The sequence below is a fragment of the Uranotaenia lowii genome, chromosome 1 (genome assembly GCF_029784155.1).
Source record: "Uranotaenia lowii strain MFRU-FL chromosome 1, ASM2978415v1, whole genome shotgun sequence".
In the NCBI taxonomy this organism is placed as follows: Eukaryota; Metazoa; Arthropoda; class Insecta; order Diptera; family Culicidae; genus Uranotaenia; species Uranotaenia lowii.
The window spans coordinates 164,458,351-164,478,683 of record NC_073691.1 but is presented as its reverse complement, the minus strand read 5'-3'; the positions used below and the strand labels follow the sequence as shown (position 1 = coordinate 164,478,683).

The following is a 20,333-nucleotide window of genomic DNA, read 5'->3' as shown; positions in this document are numbered from 1 at the left end:
TAGCAGAGTACGCGAATCTAATTGATTAGATTAGAGTACCGTTCTCGGAATCGGTCTCAAATGTACGATTCCGGATTGTTGCACCCGGACTAGGACTAGATGTGATTCTGATGGACTTTGGTTTGACGCGACACTGACGAGCTTCCTGCTCTTCATGGGACAATCGGCCGGCAGAGCGGCTCTGAGGGACTTGTCCTGGTTTGGCTCCACTAAAATTCGGTGACCAAGAGGAGCAAATCGAATGAGACCAGAAAACAAGCTACTCAGACAACCGCATTCCAGTGCGGGCGAAAGGATGCCGTGGCTAATAAACGAACAAATGAATGATGTTGCGGCCACAATGTGTTCGCGATTTTTATTAAGTGATATCCCGCGAGAAATACGACAATTCATCTGTCAATCGGAGTGTCGTACTTTATGCACCGGAACGCCACTTTGCGGATGAACTAGGATTGTTTGAATGAAGCGAATTCGAACCGGGCGGCAGCGATCGAAATGTGATTAGGCTCATTTGTGCAGTCTAGTTACCGATAATTACGGAACTGGACGCCGGACATTGTTTTGGCGTGGGAGGAATTTTACCCACAGAGAAAATGGGTTGCCGTTTGAGAGTTCTCGTCTATCGTTGAATTTCTATTGATTTCATTTTGAAATTATTTATTCACAGGGCAAGCATCCCCATTGGTTTTGTTCTGACACCGAGAATGACATGATGTTATTAGAAATAAAATAAATAAGGCAAAAAACACTATCTAAAAAAGTGGTAACGTTTCCCTATTTTTTGATCGAATTATGTTATCTGGTAATTATTTATTGAAGCTCATTTTTCATATCACTTTGACTTGCTAACCAATTGATGGTAAAATAACGATTTGGCATAACGTTAAAGTTCATTTAACTATAAACACGGCTATAATATGTAAGTGGTATCACTCACTGTTTCGTGTTTAAACACTAAAGAAGCCCATCTCCTGTCTGACCTGAACTTGAAAAAGTGTAACGTTCAAAAGCAATCCTGAAAATCATAAGTGGAATACGAAGCTGTAAGGCTAATTAGACGCTAAATTTTACGGCTTATTGGTTAATTGGGTAAGGAGTGTATCGGAAATTAACTATAAATATATTTGGGCTTTCTACTTACTAACGCGTGAACGCGCACAACTGTGCTCACCTGTATGTAGCATCTTGATCTGTCAAGAGTGAACCGGCGCTTTGTTTACGTTTGAAACATTCGTTTCTTCCAAAATGTCGTGAATAAAAAAAGAAGTTAAGATGCGAGAGAAGGACACCTCGATGAATGAAGTGGCGAAACGTTTCGGCATTCATCCGACGAGCGTAAAATCCATCATCCACAAGTTCGGGGAACACTATACGTTCGATGATTTGCCAGGAAGAGGCAGAAAACCAGGATCATCTGACCCAAATCTGGACCATAAGGTAATCAATCTCATCAACCCGAATCGATCGATGTCCATACGGGATTTGGCAAAAAAAGCTGGGACATCGATCGGAATGGTACAGCGAATCAAGAAGCGGAACAACCTGAAGACATACAAGAAGCAGAAAGTGTCCAAACAAACGGCTGAACCAAAATCACGAGCCAAAACCAGAGCCCGGAAGCTGTATCATCGGATTTTGCAGAAGCCAGATGCGTGCATTCTCATGGACGATGAAACTTATGTAAAAGAGGATTCCAGTACTCTTCCGGGACCACAATTCTACACTGCAGCTATTGGGAAGGATGTGAGTGACCACAAGAAGTCGATTGAGGTGGAAAAATTTAGCAAGAAAGTGCTTGTGTGGCAGGCAATCTGCTCCTGCGGATTGAAGTCGGCGAGTTTCTTTACAAAAGGAACAATAAATGCCGATATCTACCAAAAGGAGTGTTTGCAGAAAAGGTTGCTGCCGCTATATAAGAAACATACGACTTCACCATTGTTCTGGCCTGATTTGGCGTCAGCCCACTACGCTATCCACTCTTAGATGGTTTGAGGATAACGATGTAGATTTCGTTGAGAAAGATATTAACCCACCAAACTGCCCCCAGCTTCGCCCCATAGAACAATATTGGGATATCGTCAAGAGAGTTTTCAAGAAGGATGGTAAGGCCAACAGGACCATGGCGGTTCTCAAGAAAAATGGGAATCCTGCGAGTGGCTTCACGCGTAAGTTGCCAGCCTAAAGATGGAGGAGGATCAAATCACGGTAGAAGTTGAATGCCCTTCCGGCGAAAAGTTTTTGAGTCGAGTGCGTCCGAATCTGCCATTAAAACATATACCAAGATAAGACTTCACCTTCTGCGTTTGTCGGGCTGCTTGATACGTCGCGTTTGTAGAGTAGGATTACCAGTGTTGGTAAATTTCGCCCGTCACGCTTGACCCGACTAGTTTTGTTTCATCAAACGACTGTCACCTTACTCAATTGACGGAGCCTGACTACTCGCATGACGGATAAAGCATGACAACAATCAACATTTCTCCATCATGCGACTGGAGAAGCTCCTACACATGGTCAAATTTCTCCTGAGAGTGACTGGCAAATCTCTTTACACTTCGATCGGCTGCTGCCGGCAGGCAGTGATGTCAACCTTCCAGATTTTATCTGGATCTTCCAGACTTTTTGGACTTTCGCCAGACATTTTTTCAGGTTTCCAGACTTCCAGACTTTTAACATTTCTTCCAGACAATTCCAGACTTTTGGGTTTGAACATAAATTGTTCTTAAAAACTATGAAAATTCAATTTGGTCATGGTGTAATATGGCAGGAAATGATAAGAATTTATGAGTTATGAATTCATAAGTGTTAATATTGGCAAATGCTTTGAAGATGTATGTTAAGTTGAGACTCAAACAGAGCACGAGACTGATATGGTGACAGAAAAATCACTGACCATACTGACTGGACTCTCGATTTCGTTTGTTGGATAATTTTCCCAACAGTACGCAATATCGATTCCAGAGTGCGCATCGATCGTTTTGAAGAAATGCTATCCCAGTTAGAAAGTGCCACCCAACTTTCGAAAAAAAAAAACAGGCATTTCAGACGATAAAATCGGGCTAAACAGGTACATTTTTCCTACAGGGCATTTGTATTGGAAAAATTGTATGTTCGCCACCTACCGTCGGTATTGCGAACCTGCTAAATTTGACAAAAAAAATTTGCCAGAAAATGATCGAACTTTTGTTCTAAGTGTCCTGTCAGTATGATCAGTGGAAAAATACTAATACCAAAAAAAGGTCACCACCTTCAAAACTTAGGTGTCCAGACATTTCCAAACATTTTTTGAAAATCTTCCAGACTTTTCTGAAAAATAGTTGACAACCCTGCCGGCAGGTACAACTAATTGAACGACTTGCTGGCAGAGAGCAACAATAGCAATAAAAAACTGTAACGAGCTTACTGGCAGGAGCAACAATAATAATAAATGCGTTTCTTTTTCATCTTCAGTTCGGTCGACGACTCGTTCGAATGCGATTGGTGAATGCTTGACTATGATTTTTTTTTAGCTTCAAACGACTGGGGGTTGAATGACTTTTAAACGAAGTGACTGGTCTATAAGGAACAGTCAATTGAGTTTGACGGACCAAGAGGCTCAACAGTCACAGTCATTTGACTGATGACGATGAATAATGCCAACCCTGAGGATAACTCCACCTGATCTAAGACCACTGATGAATTCATATAACACTGGGCTCCCTTTCCATCAACTATTATTCCAATAGTTGTTGATTATACCGTTGGTAATAATGGCGCTAGTGGAAAAGTAAACGCTTACACAGCAGCCTATGGTTCGGGAATGATGAGCTAGATGTGCTAAGACCATACCTTCTCCGCAGTCGAACTCGTAGGGGGCAGAGTATTCTCGCCGCGGAATACTCTCGGGTAGAGTGACTTCACGTCGTTGGTGAGTGGATCCAAAGTTCTCAAATGGTTAAAGAAGAGGTCTGGCCTCTAATAGAGACGTAGCAAACTATAGTTATGGAAGAAGAGCAGGCTTCGAAATACGAGTTAAGGCCGGACCTCAAGTCTTCAGAGGAAAGGTCTTTAGTAATGATTCTTGAATCGTAGCAAGAGACCGGGTTATATGGTGCAGATGACTTGTTGATTAGTACGGCCTAAGAGCGCGGAAGGTCGGACATGGTCTCACAACATGGGTATAGTATTGTTGCAGGACCGTGTGGAAATCACGTCCAGAGGCCTCAGCTTACTTCCCACCTGCAACCAGCTGGGTGATATCGACACGTGGAGTACAGCAGTGTAAGTCGTTCAAATGTCGTGGAGTTGACCGTCACACTATGGGCAGTGAGTGATGCTTGCGAACTAATACTAAAAGGTGGATGGTACCCTTAAAATGGCCATGGCGACCGGTTTACAGGGTCCGGCAATTGAACTGCTACATTACTTAAACAATAATTATTTCGTTGCACACGAAACAATATTGAACGATCCTTGGCGCTTTGTTTATATTAAGTCTTAGCTATCATTGGATGTAAGTGTTAATTTTGTAATCAGGTGTTATCCGGAAAAATATATCTCAAACAGAAACGTAGCGCTGAGGTTGCCTTATTCCTGGCAAACGGCAGAAGGACATAGTTCGTGAGCTGTCCGATATAAGTGTGTGCAGAAGTTTTCTATACCGTACAGTTAAAAGATACCTGGAGACCGGAAGTGCCAAAAAACGGTATGGTGGGGGACGCCGACCTGCTGTGGTGACACCTGCCATGGCGAAGATGGTCAAGAAGCGTCTTAAGAGAAATCCTCGTCGTAGTGTCACTATTTTGACAGAGGATCTCAACATATCAGATCGAAGTCTCCATCGTATCCTGAGAGATAAACTTTAGACCAAGCCCTACAAGATCCAAGAGGTTCAAGACTTTACGGTGAAGCAGAAACAAGAACGGGAAAAAAAACCCAACTTTGGATTGCGCAATATTTTCCAGGGTTAGTTTTGAGCTCCGAGTGGCCGGTGAGTTCGCCAGACCTGAACCCTATGGACTTCGCTGTTTGGAGTATGTTGGAGGCCGTAGTTTGCTCTAAGAAACATGAAGGTGTGGAGGTCCTAAAGCGACATCTCGTGGTAGCCTGGGATAAAATACCACAAGAACATTTTCGGGCCTCAAACGATGCGTTCCTCGACAGTCTGCGGCGAGTGGTTAAACTCAAGGGCGAACAAGTCGAACTTTACCAGTGAATTTTGAAAGTCATTTGTTTTCAAAAGTAATTGAATGAATTGGAAATAAAAAGTTGTTGTTTTGATCAATGTATATGTTTGTTTTAATGCAGCACTTCAATTGCCGCACCCTGTAGAATAGTGGTGAATAGGTCGCGAGCATGGTAGGACTTCATCGACGAGGAGTTTTCGATTGACACAAATTTATCTTTATTCATGAGTCATGATGGTTACACTAGACCTTGTCCGCAGTTGTTATTGTAGCGAGAAGGGTATCTCCAATCTGGGAACTCCAATTGACTCAGTGAAGTCGGTCTAAGATGACGTGTTTGTCTGGAATCGTCAGAGTACAAGCGTAAAAGTGAGATTCACATTTTCGTATAGAGTATTAACACGTTCATTGTGTGATATTGCCGACTGTGTTTTTACCCGATTGGTTGATACCGTTTTACCCGATATTCGCAATCATCAATATTGCCTCGCTTTGCATGAAGTGATGCTCTCACAAGTACCGTTGTTTTACATCATCATAATCATCATAATAATACCTACTCTCAATACAACTTATTTCGTTACGAAAGTATTCATCAAAATATTCTCCAATATCAACAGATTAAATAACGCCATATGGTTTTATAATGGCTAAACTTTTATTCCACTATTAAACATGATGAAGCATGATCATCCATCAAATGTAGCATGTTGGTATAAACTCGTGTGTCCAAACACGATGGAATAAGCTATTGTTGATTTATCATAAATAGCGAATTTCAAAACAATGCGATAATTGCCTTTTAATTATACATTCTTAAGCCTAATCATGTACCTTGATATAAAGCGCCACTGCAGCGCCGACTTCATACGGGCTTCGATGTCTGCTACCGATTACTGCTTGTTGTTGTTGTGGCTATCTTCCTAAACAGCTGTTCCGGTCATTGACTCTATCCTTCTTAAATTCCAACAAGAAAGATGAACCAAAACAAATGGCAGGACTGTGTTGGTGATAGAATTCCTTCTTCGCCTCTCGTATGGCCGATCACAAGCATGCTCTTCTTTCTACTATCACAAACACGGACAAACGTAAGCGGTTGCTCAATTCTCACTAGAGCTAGCCCGCCGCATGCATGCAATTTTCACTTCACAACACAAATTATTCACTATGGCACATCGTATCCTAATCTCGATCTTCTTGATTGTTGGCTTAGCACGGAGCACAGGCGGATCTCGTTTTCGGATGCGCGCGATATTCGTTCTCGATGCTCGAAGACAACACCCGATGACGATATGAGCACTCTCGACTCTCGACCGACGCAGAAGGACGCGAACAACTACTGTGTTCCTCTTGCCCGCCTTGCTACCGCTCGATGAGCATAATGGACTATTCGCACACGGATGTTCCTGGGTGTGCGTGTCGGGAGATTGGGTGGGATGTCTGGATCGAAGATTAAACGCTCCGGGTCGTTTCACGAACCTATACAGAAGCCCTGAAGGCAAAGTACTTAGTACGAGGAAGCAAGTATGTTGTATTTGTGTTACCTCTGGTGAGGGCTCTGTTTATGTTTTCCTACGGACCGTTCTTGTTGGACTGCGCAATTGACTTTTCTTGTTAGATTTAGCGGTTCTTAGTCTGCGAGGGAATCGATGCATTAAATTTTAATTCGCGTTAGAAAAACTGAACCTTACCTTTCTTAGCTATTTTGTTGATCGCATACGTCTAAGAAAGATTTTGCAAATTTGCCTTTCCTTCGCCTATGGAAGAGAACCCAAGTTCTGTTCTTGTAATTCCACAACTGGCCTTTCTAATTCGATATAGAGGATCTGAGCCTGTGAGGGAATCGGTACCTTAGACTCAATTTAACTTGGCAAATCTGTATCTTACCTCATTGTTCACATGCATTTAGGTTGAGATATCGGAAACATGCTATTCCTTTGCCCATGGAGTGGAACCAAACTTGTGCTCTTGTGACCTCACAGCTGACTTTTCTGATTAGATCATCGGGATCTAAGCCTGTGAGGAAATTTGTGCATCAGTCTCGATTCAATTTAGCAAGGCTGAATCTTACCTTATTGTTCGCATGCATCTAAGGAGGATTTCCCGTGGCCGTGGCCAAACTTCTGGTCCCTGCGATTCCGATTGCCCTATCGCTGTGCTTTCACTTGCTGGCTTTTATCTAATTAGAGTATTAAGGTGCTTCTTAAATGTTTTCCGGTCGCGAGATCGGCATGGACTGTTGTCCCCTAAGAAAACAACTGATTTTCCTCATCAACGCATGAATGTGTCAACTTCGTGTACTTTACCTATCTGTCACGAATAACTGTACTCCGCAGAATGATTTTTTGTAACTCGTCAGCGTTTATTCGGGACAGGTTTGCACAATTAGTATCTCGACGACTCACAACATGTCGTGCGTGCACTTGGGACACAAGAAATGAGGTTTGAGCGGAAATGGATTCTTGCATATGTCAGCACGATTGATGTGTCAAGCTTTTGTTATCGATCTTATCGACGCTTGTACACAGTCAATATTTGGTTTTCTTAACATCCGATAAAATTGCTAGTTTTGCTAAGGTGGTTCATAATTCTTTCAAGTCAAAATGCTTCAGAACGGTAACACAACTCAGAACGGTAACAGTGAGTGAAGTGAAGTTTGATTTACAATGTATTTGAGCTCAACGAGCGATAAACAATACCGATAGAGAAACATGAGGTACTGTTTATCGAGCAGCTAGGGTTGGACTCAAGCGAGCTATTAGGACAAAGCACTGTGCCAGAGCGTGAATGACAACCCAAATAGTGGCATTAGCGAGATTCGGTGGCACGAAGTCGCCGACCGAAAAGTGTCCGAAAAAATTGAATGACATCGTTGCGCATCTTTTCCCGCAGCATGGCCTGGCACAGTGGCCACTAGCCCCGTATGACGCGGAAGTCCACGACATTGAGCCAGTAACGAAAGAGGATTTTATGGCCATTGCTAAGAAACTTGCGGTGAATAAGACTCCAGACCCGGATGGAATTCCGAATATAGTGTTGAAGGTGGCGTTTCAGATCATGCGGGATACTTTCAGAGTAGTGTTACGAAAGTATCTCGATGAGGGAGCTTTCTCTAACCTGTGGAAAACTGCGAAGCTGGTGTTACTACCGATTCAGAGAAAACCCTTAGGGTACTGACTCATTTGTCTGTTGGATACCCTCGGTAAACTACTAGAGAAGATAATATCCAACAGACTAACTGTATAAAAGAAGAAAGAGGACTGTCGAACAGACAGTTCGGTTGTCGAGAAGAGAAATTCTCATCGAACGCAATCTGAATGGTTACAGAGCATATCAAAAGAAGAGGACAGGAGTTCGACGTTGCGCCATTGTAACGTTCGACGTGATAAATGCCTTCACTAATGCTAGCTGGGATGCGTGTTTCCAATACCCTCTGCAGGAAAACAGGGAGCTTCTTTGAAAATCGTGTCTTGACCTACAATACCAAACTGGGTTACGATCTACTGCCCTAACAGCGGGTGTTTCATAGGGTTCCATACGAGGACCTGTGCTCTGAAATGCCATTTATAAAGAAGTGTAAACGCTGAAACTACCAGCAAGTTTGCAGATTTTCGGATTTGCAGACGATATCGTGCCCATGATTACCTGCGAAGCAATCCAAGTAACCATGGACACTAAAATAGCAATTAAAATTGACTCACAGTACTAAGATAGAACAGAGAAGCTCTAAAGCTGTTGTTGAATAGCATTTTGACAAGTCGTTAGAGCTTATGGTTTCTCGGGAATCGAGGAGATAGAAGACCTTCCAACGGTATCTTCAGAAAAGGTTGGCATCTGGATGGAAGGAATCATGCTTCAGATAGACCACCATAAAACCAATGTACTCGTGACCAACAAAAGAGTTATGGAGATTACTGTTGAAGGACACACCACACCTTCGAAGAAGCAGCTGAAATACCTTGGAGAATTGGTCGATAATCGCATAAGTTTTGGTGGCATGACAAATACTGTTGTGATAGTGAGTTTGAAGTCATCGACTCATTGGCGTGGATTGGCGTGGGCCTAACTGTCATGGTCCAAAGAGTAGCAAGAGACGTCTCCTTGCGAGCGTTGCACTATCAAAACTATGATACGGAGAAGTGGCCTGGAGCTCAGCCCTAGAGGTCGAGCGTAACAGTTGGAAATTACGGAGTACATTTCGGCTCTAGCCATGCGAGTTTGCTGTGCATACAGGATCATCTCAACAGATGAAGCTTTTTCATCGCGGGCATGATTCCCATCGACATCACTCTGGTAGAGGATAAAGAGTGTTACGTAGCTTGAGCAGTTAGATTAGTGCGCAAAGCTCAACGAGCAGCGTCAATCCTCAAGTGGCAGGCTCATTCCACGACTTTCAGGTAGGATAAATCGGAAGTACGGAGAGGTCAACTTTAACCTGACACAGCTCCATTTGGGCCATGGTTGATTTGGGCAGTACCTTCATCGGTTGTTACCGGTTGGTTACAAATCGTTTGATTTTTGTTTTTTATTTTGTAGTTTTTATAACCGGGTTACTAGGTATCACGGATCAAGCAACAATATCAATCAAGGGGGGAATGTTTCTCGCAAGACCTTAAATTTTTCAATCAAAACTCTCCTACATAAGACTTACATCGATTGTGACAAATTGTGGGTATATTGAGACACGAGTTTAGGTAAATATAATTTTGGCAATATGGAAGATCAACTTGAAAATGATTCACTTACGTAATGTACCTACTTGATTTTCATGCATCGACTGTATCGCTCGCCTTGCGCTGCTGTTTCGAATAAATTCGATAAATTTACGCCTTGGTCATGCTGTTTTTGAAGTGGCTACGTCGTGTACCTGAATCCGTCTCCTGGGCTTTTAGAATACTCAAAGACTATCTTCGAGATGTTCACCCAAAAAGGTAAACAAAGCTCACGCCTCACTAGCAATTGATTACCCACACACAAGCTTACACAACCCCCTTCACTACGCAACCTGTGCTATAACTCACAGAAGAGTGTGTGAAATCCAAAACACTGGTACTGGTGTTGGTAAGAACGACGCTTACAAGCACTATACATCGGCCGAACACCACAACACTCAAGCTCAAATCGTTGGGAAAGGGTTATTCCACGTCCAGGGAATACCCACGGGTAGAGTGGCTTTCGACGCCGGGTGAGCCATTCGAGTTGGAGTAGGATGACGTCTTTGTCGGGAATCATCCGAGTCGTTGCGTTAAGTCCCGCGCGTGTGCCGTGGCAGGCGCGAGTCTAGGATCAGCTGCTCTCGATCAGGCACACGACGAGCAAGGTGGCAAACCTTGAACCCTGAAGATAAGAGGTCGGGCCTCGAGTCGTTAGAGGAGAGGTCAGGCCTCAAACCTTCAGGCGGAGAGGTTTGTGTGGTCAACCCCGAGTCTTTATGATAAGGGGTCGGGTCTCGAGTCGTAATAGGAGGGATCTGGCCCCTTATCAACAAGAGGAGGGGTACAAGTGGTCATCTCGAGTCATTACGAGGAGAGGTCAGATTTCAAGTCGTTAGAGGAGAGATCAGGCCTTGAATCGTGCAGAGGAGAGGTAAACCTCGAGTCGATGCCAGGAGGGGTCGGATCTCTAGTCGTTAGAGGAGAGATCAGGCCTCAAGTCGCGAAGAGGAGAGGTTTGTGTGGGAATCTTGAGTCATTGCGAGGAGATGTCGGTTCTCAAGTCGTTAGAGGAGAGTTCAGGCGTCGAGTTGTAAGGATGAGAGGTTTTGGTGAAGGTGGTCTCTTTAATGAGTATTGCCTTGGAGCGCACTAGCGCGAATAGACCTCCCACTATTGAAGCATAGTGTACTAAACAGTTTGAGGTGGGAACCAGGTCTGCGGCCCCATGTGGACTTTATGGCGTAGGGTTACTTAGTATCATGAGTCGTCCAATTGCACTCATGGACCCAGAGTAGCAAACTGGGGGGACTCGATCGCTCGCCGTGCCTTGGAATGGAAAGGATTTACCACCTGGGTGATCAATAAAAAAAAAACAACACTCAAGCTCTTCTTCCGCTTTAATCTACCTCACAATTTTTTTTGTGCACGATGATCTCTAGATGCTTCTGTCGAGAATCCCTTTTCCGATAACTCACCGTCTCCGTCTCGACTCCTCGAATCCGTGATCGTTACCTGCGCACACCGACGTTTATCTTGCGGAGCGGCAACGATTTTTTGATATGACCCGCTATCGATGACTGCCTTCTCGAGCACCGGCGGAGACTGACTCGGGTGCCGACGAGATGTTCACCAGTGGATGATCCCTGATCTTACCAACACACGCTGATGAAGTTTGATGTCTGAGTGTCTTACTGGCAGCTGAGGATTACCATATCAATGCACTCCGTCGCTGGTTGATCGGATACTTTAGCTCTGATCGAAGATTGTTTCACGAATACTCGTCGAAGCGATGATTCATCCACTCCCTTAACACGATGAGGTGTAGGAGTCGCCGTATGCTGTCGTCACCACGTGACACGAACGATGCTTCGGAAACCGGTTTTAAAAGGGCCCTGATGTAAACATCAAGACTTGGCGTTAGGGTATGTCGATTTACTTATTTTAAGTGATGTTGATGATATTGCAGAACATTTACCTCTGAGAGAACCCTTCCTTGAGATGATGCACCGTTTCTGACGACTTTCACGTTTCTGCACGATCCGATCCAACTGATCAGATGTTGAGTAGAATTAGAGTGGGCTCTTCGAATGCCTGGTCTTTAAATTAAATCTAATCTGGTATCCCTCAGCAATGGCCAATGACTTGCTACGCTTCAGTTTCGAACAAGTATTCAGTGGTAATTACCCAAGCAACCAAAAGTCTCATATTTACTTAAATTCGTGCCTCCAAAGTTCCGAATTTCGTTGAACAAAGGTTCCAAAGGAAATTGGTACCGAAATTTCTCGAATGTGAACATGAAAGTTACAAAAGATTCCTCAAATAGCCTTCTATGGACTTGAAGTTCCAAAAAGTTCCTCAAATAGCTTTTTTTGTGACATGTCAATCGCATCCACACAGTGTAAAAAATACAAATTAGGGCTCAAAAAGCCTAATATTATGCTTAACAGTTATAAACATAAAATTTCATTTTTTTAAACCAATATTATTTTAACCGATGATTGATTTATATGCCATTTCATAATGTTTCTTAGTAATAATCAACATGCATCTTTGCTGCTGGCCGCTGGCTGCCCTGGCGGGAATTCTAGGAATCTTATAACCACTTCGAATTTTAGCTGCCGGCAAGGCAATATCTAGGCGTGGCATTGTGGCAGCGTGTTTGGCTATCATCTCGGAGGATTGGGTTCAAATCTGGTACCAGGACTAGTTTTTTTTCCATTAGGTTGTTTGATTGCTTGAGTAAGCGAATCAAATAATTGTGTAGCAATAAAGTCCTTGGTCACCCAGCCGGCCCTAAGTTTCCGTACTCTAAAAGTACCTTGCCTTGGCTGGTCTAGTCACTGCTAATATATCCGTAACACGGTTTAAGTTAATACGACGGTAATCGAATCAAAACAATTGTGCTAGCGTAGGGTTGCCATCCGTCCCGAAAAAGCGGGACATGTCCCTCTTTTTTGTTGAATGTACCGCTTTTTCATCAAAATGTCCCACTTTTTTTCTTGGAATTTTTTTACAAAGTTCACTCAAATTTTAGTCTCAATTTGAATTAATTGGTTCCTTGGAGCACGTTCAATCAATGTATGAAGAAAATATTGTTGAGGTTGCTTCCAAATAATTTTAGATGATAATAGTTTTTTCGCAGAAATCTCAATTTAATTGTCTTTTATTATACACCATCTTTTTTGACTTAATTGTCCAAATTATATAAAAATGGAAGCTTTTTTCAGTTTTCAAATTTTTTAACAAATTACCAAACAACAATTTTTTATTAAAACCGAACAAAAGTTTTTTCTGAAAGTATCTGGCAAGCCTATGCTAGCGGTAACCTGTAGAAAGTTGTACGTTTGAGTAAATTTATAAGTTTTTACCGTTTGGAGTTCTATTTCATTCAAATTAAAGTCGGTTCAATAATCTTAATTGGTATTATTTAATCTTCCCGTTCAAGCTACGGTTCAAAAACGTTCCGGAAGTTTTGGCCCAACACCCGAAACTACTTTGACCTTATCATCGAGAGATGGAACACAGAAACACAGATCCAGAGAATCGACAATCCAGGCTCCCATTAAACTGGCTGCATTAGCCGGCCAACAACAGACAAACAATAAAGTGACAAATTTCGATTTGATAGCTTCAATGCACCCAAACAAGATTAATCGTAGTCCTTCCGATCTGCCATCTTCTCCTGCCCAGTGAGGAAAAAGGGAAACTTAACTCCCGGTCCGGGCCCTTTATGTAGTCTGGTCTGGTCTCGAATTCGCCGGGCACATAACCAGAGCATGAATCCGGCTGCCGTAGGATGGGGGAGGTTCATCGGAGGAGGGCGGGGGCCTGAGAATACCAGACAAAACAAACCCACGTGGCCCGGCTGAGGAAAATCAGCTGCAGAAGCCCCGGCATTTGTGTGCTACTAGTTACTTTCTTCCTTCATTTTTATGGTTCGACTTTTTTATTACTTTTTTTCTTCCCCCTTCCCAGCATCCAGGCTCCGGCCGTTGATATTTGGGATGATATCAACTCACTCGTGCCCAACTTTGGCTACGGTGCGAAGAATGGGAAGAGGGTGGGGTTGGTGGTATAGTTGTGAATCAAAGTTCCCATCTTTTTTTTTTGGGGTTTTTTTTGCTGGGGAACCCGGGAAAGGGGAATGTTGTGGAGGTCTCCGAAGTCTCTCTAGTATAGTTACTGATAGAATGTTGAATGAATCACTTTTACACAGGGCACCGACATTTGTGGCTGTGTGTGTGTGAGTTCGAACTGTTTATTTTTGCAAGTGAGTAAATTTTTATTACATTTTCATTTTCTCCTTTATTTGATTCTCTCGTTTAGGTACGTACGTATATTTATCAGATTGTGCTTCTTACTCCGGGTTCATAAAACCAAGTCTGGAACTGGGACACGTTGAGCAACTTGGTCAAGGTTAGGTATGTAAACTTCAAATGACTTTAAGTAGATTACGAATCAAAACAATTCGACTGAACGGGAAAACAATCAATTCCAATTATATGAATGATAAATACAGGAGATAAGGGCATAATGGCGACTTTAAGAAGGACGCTTATTTAATCATAGAGAACGCTATAATATGTGAGTTACATCATGGTTTCGTGCTCAGACACTTAAAAAAGTATATTTCCAAACTTGCTTAAAATAAAAAAAAGTCCATAAAAACGTTCAAAAATTCAATTTAAAATTTGTTGCCGAAAGTCGAAAAGCAGTCACTGCAGGGGTATAATGAGAACTCTCCCTGGGCAGTATAAGCTTATTTATCGGGGCACGATGAGCGTTTTCTGCCGTAAAATCAGCGAATTCAACTGGATGAAGTGAATTGTATTATTGAGCTATAGTTTGAATAGTTTCATCTGACGATTTGGCCTATGGGTAAGGTAACGGAAAGATAATCGAAGGACCCGAGTTCGATTTCTAGTCGAGGCGATTTTTTTTATTTACAGTTTTTACATTTACAATACTTATCAAGGTCTTTCGTGTCTCTATTCTATTTATCACAATAAACAGCAAATTTAAAAACTATATTCTTATTTTAACAATTTTATAACAGTTTAACGTATCCACATTTTTCAGGATTCTTATAACTTTGTCTTCTTGTTGTTTCTCTTTATACAAAAATTATTTCAATAGAATTACTAAGATTCAACAATACTATTTTTCGACGTAACATGACGCACTCCAAAAAGATATGGGGTCAACAGTAAGATAGATTTTACGTTTAGAACAGATTGGAGGAAACGAATAAGAAGTAAGAAGATAGTCATGAGTAAGTCGACAGTGGCCGATTCTAAGCCTAAGGAGTGTATTCACAAAAAAACTTTGTTTTATGAGTAGCTTTTGAATGCATGAATTGAAATTGATAAAATTTTCAGTGGACCTATTTAGTACGGTGATGTGTACGTGTGCAATATTTGGTGACAATCTGTCAAGTGGTTTTTTAGACAGCGTCCAACGCAGAAGCTTATAGACCAAAATTTTTGGGCAAGATCGAGGAAAATAGTGGAAAACCCCAGTGGTAGACCCAAAAACAGCTGGAAATCAACTATTCGACCAAAGTTCATATGGTAAATCGGTTGAGGAGATCTAAGGATCTTCAAATTTTATTAAAATTGAAGATGATTGATTCCATGAAGCTAAGGAATGTTAGAGTTTTTTTTTAGAGCAATACGAAAATTTTATAAGGGCAAGTGATAAAAAAGGTAAATTTTCAAAAACTTCTTCATTAGGCGCTATCTTAAAAACCACAAAAATTTGCACAAATATATCTTTGCTTCAATAAATTGCATCAATTTTGATCAATGCATTCAACAGTTATTTACAAAAATAGGTGTTCATTTCAGATAAAATCCTGGAAAAATGTTGGTTTTTATTGTGTGTACTTTTAATACGGAGTTTGTAGAGATAAATTCATCATTCCTATGTAGCGTTCACAAACTATCGATATTTCGGTACAAAATAATACGCACAGATTTCGAATGACACGACTTTTATTTTCAACTGTTCGGTACACTGATCAAAATGTAACTGCCGCAGCCGACGCTTGAATAGCCCGGACAGACTGACTCTCTCTCTAAATACTTCTCTCGTTAATTATCAACAGGGTTGAACTCATATCCTACATCCTTTCCCCTCTCACAAAAAAAAAAGATCAAAAAAAAAAATTAATTCGCTTGAATCAATTCATGGGCTGTATCGCACTCTAGCCTTCCGTGTGCGTACTGGACGGGTCTCGATCGCAGTTCTGTTCTTCGATCTCGGTTGAATATCTTCAAGTTGTTTTGATATATTAGGTGATTGTAGGTCATCTGAAATCCTCTTCACTTGTTCAGCCACAATCGAGTCCTTGTTAGATTCCTTTTCGGCCCCAGATGCGTACGAAAGTGAACCGCCTTTGGTAGGAGAACCTTTTGAGGAATAAAGTTGAGCTGTGAATAAATAAGATTTTTTTTTGTATTAAAATAATTTGAATAGATTAAAACGATAATCGATAGACAAGTTCTGCACCAACCTTTATTTTCATTTGGAAACTTTCGCAAGTGAGAAACCGAACGACGATATGACACTCCTTCGTCATTAGTGATTTTACAATCGTTTCCAGATCTTCGATCAACTCGAAAACGCTCCAATTTGAATTTTGGCTCAAGCTTCCCAAATTCGTAATTCCGTACGATTACGGTATCGTTCTCTTTTATATCTGAAGGCGCGGCGTGTCTGCGACAATCTGCATATTTTTTCCCTTTCAACTTCTCCACCGCGTCTCTCTCGCGCACCGCTTCTTCTCGGTAGAAATAAGGATCTGTTCTGATTGAAGGCAGGAAGTCTTTGATTGGTCGGCCATTCATTAACTCCGATGGTGCTTTTCCCGTCACAGTGTGGGGAGTACTATTGTACATTTGAATATACTCTTTCAAAGCTTTACGCCAATCCTTATGCGTTGCTTTTGCGATTTGTAGAGCCCTTAGCAGACCTTGATTCTGCCGCTCAACCATGCCATTCATTTGTGGCCAATAAGGTATAGTATGAATCAGTCGAATATTTCTTTCCGTGCAATAGTTAGCAAACTCTTGGCTCGTAAATGGTGGTCCATTGTCGCTACGTATGGACTCCGGATAAGAGTATTCGTCGAACAACGTCTGAAGTGCAGATTTGGTATGCGCTGCGTCAGTTGACTTCATCTCTACCACTCTCAAAAATCTACTAAAGTAGTCTACTACAACGCGGAATGTGCCACACTCTTTGGCCGTAAAAAAATCGATGGCGATATCCTGCCATGGCCGATCCGGGATCTCCTTCCTGGTCATAGGTTCAGGAGGGAACTGAGAACTGACCGCTGCACAGCCAGCACATTCGTGTACCCTGTTGGTGACATCCTTGTCCATGCAAGGCCACCAAACTTTTTCGCGAAGAATTTTTCGCATAGCGACTACTCCAGGATGACCACGGTGTGCTATATCCAGTGCTTTGCTCCTCAGGCTTTGTGGTAGAACAATACGTTCGTCCCTTATCAGAATACCCTCCATAATTCCAAGCTCTCTTTTAAACGCTTCGTACCGGATCAAGTTTGTTGGCCAATTGCCAGTTTTCAGAGCGTCAACGACAGCCATAAGAGCGCCATCTTTTTTCGTTTCATTCCTTATTTCCTCCAAGCTTATCGCCGATAAACCTTCCCCTGCAGCAAAGAGAAAATGCTCGGATTCTTCGTCAAAAGCTGCTTCTCCATTTGGGCATAAGCGCGATAGGATGTCAGAAATGTTCATATGCCCTGGAATGTGTTTCACAGTGAAGGTATAAGGCTGCAGACGAAGAGCCCAGGATTCCGCTCTGGTACATGCCCGACGACCATTTTGATGTTTACCTCCATAAATGTACTCTAATGTCTTGTGGTCGGTGTATAAAGTGAAATGCATACCGTAAACATAGAGGTAGAATTTTTCTACCGCCCATACTACAGCTAGAGCCTCTCGCTGTGTCTGAGGATACACTTTTTCGCACATTGTAAGCCCCTTTGATGCAAAACATATAATTCTGGGCATTCCGTCCTTACCGCGCTGAACGAGAACGGCACCGAGACCACTCGGGGAGGCGTCTACATAAATTTCAATTGCATCCACTGGATTGAAAAACCCAAGTTTAAGTACTTTAACCGTTAAATCATTTCGGAGATCATCGAAAGCGTCACATTGTTCCTTTCCAAACGATTCAACTTCGCCACGGATAAACTTTCGTAATGGTTCGGATCTGGCAGATAGGCGTGGAATGAAGTGACCAACAAAATTGATCAATCCCAGGAAACTTCTCATTTCTTCTTTTGTTTCTGGTTTCCTAAAGTTTTTGATTGCGGAAATTTTTTCGTCTGACGGACTGATTCCTGCTGCATTGACTTTGAAACCTAGTATCTCTATTTCATTAACACCATAAACGCATTTCTTGTCATTCAGCAAAGCATTGTTCAGGCGGAGGACTTTCAACACTTGTTTCAATCGGGTATTATGCTCCTGAGATGTTCGGCCAGTGACAACAATATCATCTATATAAACTATCACGCCATCTATTCCCGCCAGCATCTGGGTCATAACCCGCTGGAATATCTCAGGTGCGCAGTTTATACCGAAAAATAATCTTTTGAACCGCATGAGTCCACGCCCAGTCATGAATGTCGTAATGTTTCGTGAGTCCGGATGTAATTCGATATGATGGAAAGCTGATGTAATATCCAGCTTAGAAAAACATACCGAACCTCTTAACTTATTAAGAAAGGTGTCGATAACCGGAAGAGGATAATACTCTCTCTGGATAGCGGTATTGGGATACCTCATGTTGATGCAAAGCCGCACATCGTCTTTCCCTTTTGGCACGACCACCATAGGGGAAATCCACTCAGTTGTCCCTTCAACGGGTTCGATGATATCACATCGCAGCATTTCAAGAATCTTTTGGTCAACTTTTTGTTCCATTGGACTTGGTATTCGTAGATATGAGATTCTTTTCGGTGGAACTTTTTCATCAATAGTCAATTTGATTTCGACATTAGGAAATTTAGGAAACGGTTTGAGAGCCTGAACGTGGTAGACGTCAAGTCCTACTTTCAACACTTGTTCTTGAAAATGTATTCCGATAATTCGCCTTAGGCTGTACCCAGCGGTTGTTTCGATAAGGTGCTCGACGAAATAGGCCGCCTCTATTCTTATTCTCTTCTCGAATAGTGGCCACCAGAGGCTCATCAGCAACAGCCTTAGCTCTTTCTTTTTGTTTACAAAGCATTTCACGATTTACGGCGTAATTTGTTATTTCGTCAAGTGTCATAATATTCTCCATCCCTTTGTCGCGGACCCTCTCATCGCGAGCGCCCATGGTAACCTGCTGCATAATTTCCTTCTCGATTCTTTCGCCAAAGTCGCACCGCACCGCTTGCTCTCGGAGACGTAAAATGAATAGATTAAATGCTTCTTCATTCGACTGTCGCATTGAACGGAATATCTCTAACTCAACTCGATCGTTATGTTTACCGATGAAAAACTTGTTGAGTCGTTTTATTGCGTTGTCATATTCCGGTTCTTCTTCTGGACGATAGGGGATTCGGGTTGGTTCCGGATGAATTTCATCCTGCGCCGGTCCAGCATTGTAGTACGTTCTTTGCAAACCGCGTCCTCCATACGTCAAAAGCATCACTAATTTTTCATGCTGCGTTTGCACCCCTCTGAGCTCAACAAAAAGTTCAAATGAGCGCAACCACTCCTCCCACTCTCTTCGCAGACCCTGGGGATTGGTTGCGTCATTGAAAGGCTGCAATGGCCAGTTTGCGTTTCCTGCATTCATCTAAAAAGGGTGAAAATAAAAAACTAGCTGTCAAGATCTCATTTTCCTTTTTCAGCATTTTAGAAAACCAATTGAGAAAAAAAAACAATCTGGGCTCCATTCCACTACAGATTAACTCAACTTTTAAATAACGGTACAAATACAATTCCAAACTTTAGCTCTCTCGCTTCATTTTTAACATTGCTTTGAAAAAAAAACATCACAAAACATAGCCTGTGCAATTTGGACCGTTTTCATTTAGTTAAAAGTGTTTGTGGTTCTGAAAAAAATGTTCAAATTTACCCTCTCACTAAATTTCTATGCAACTACAACACAAGGTTGGTCTTGCTGTACGGATGACTACGACTAAGCGTCGGGCTCACTTGATGTCGAAAAACTTTTTCTTATCCTCTTTTGAATACAACACTTTATGCGAGTTTCATCTGAGCGACTGCAGAATTCAACTGGTCTCGCCGAAACAGTGACTACGAACAAAATTCGGACTCTTTCATTCTAGCGACTACAAACTTCATTTGGGCTCGCCGTTCACAATTTTCCTCTCGCGACTTCAACATACAGTTGGTCTCACACTGAAACTGACTTCGACTTACCGTCGGGCTCTCTTTGTCTTGCAACAGCGAAAAAAAAAGACAACGTTTGTCCTTCACTTCACACAACATTCAGCAGACTTCAAGTCTCACACCAATACAAATCA

At 42.2% G+C, this 20,333-nt stretch overlaps 1 protein-coding gene across 1 annotated transcript; it reads right to left on the bottom strand.

The window, feature by feature from the left end:
• Positions 1-9,224: 9,224 nt before the first annotated feature.
• Positions 9,225-19,489, bottom strand: LOC129738103 (uncharacterized protein K02A2.6-like). The gene is made up of 3 exons (XM_055729288.1): positions 18,959-19,489; positions 16,498-18,879; positions 9,225-9,452 (listed from the first exon to the last, which is right to left on the bottom strand). Exons 1-3 carry the CDS (start codon positions 19,487-19,489, stop codon positions 9,225-9,227), a joined length of 3,141 nt encoding a protein of 1,046 aa, XP_055585263.1.
• Between the last annotated feature and the right edge of the window lie 844 nt (positions 19,490-20,333).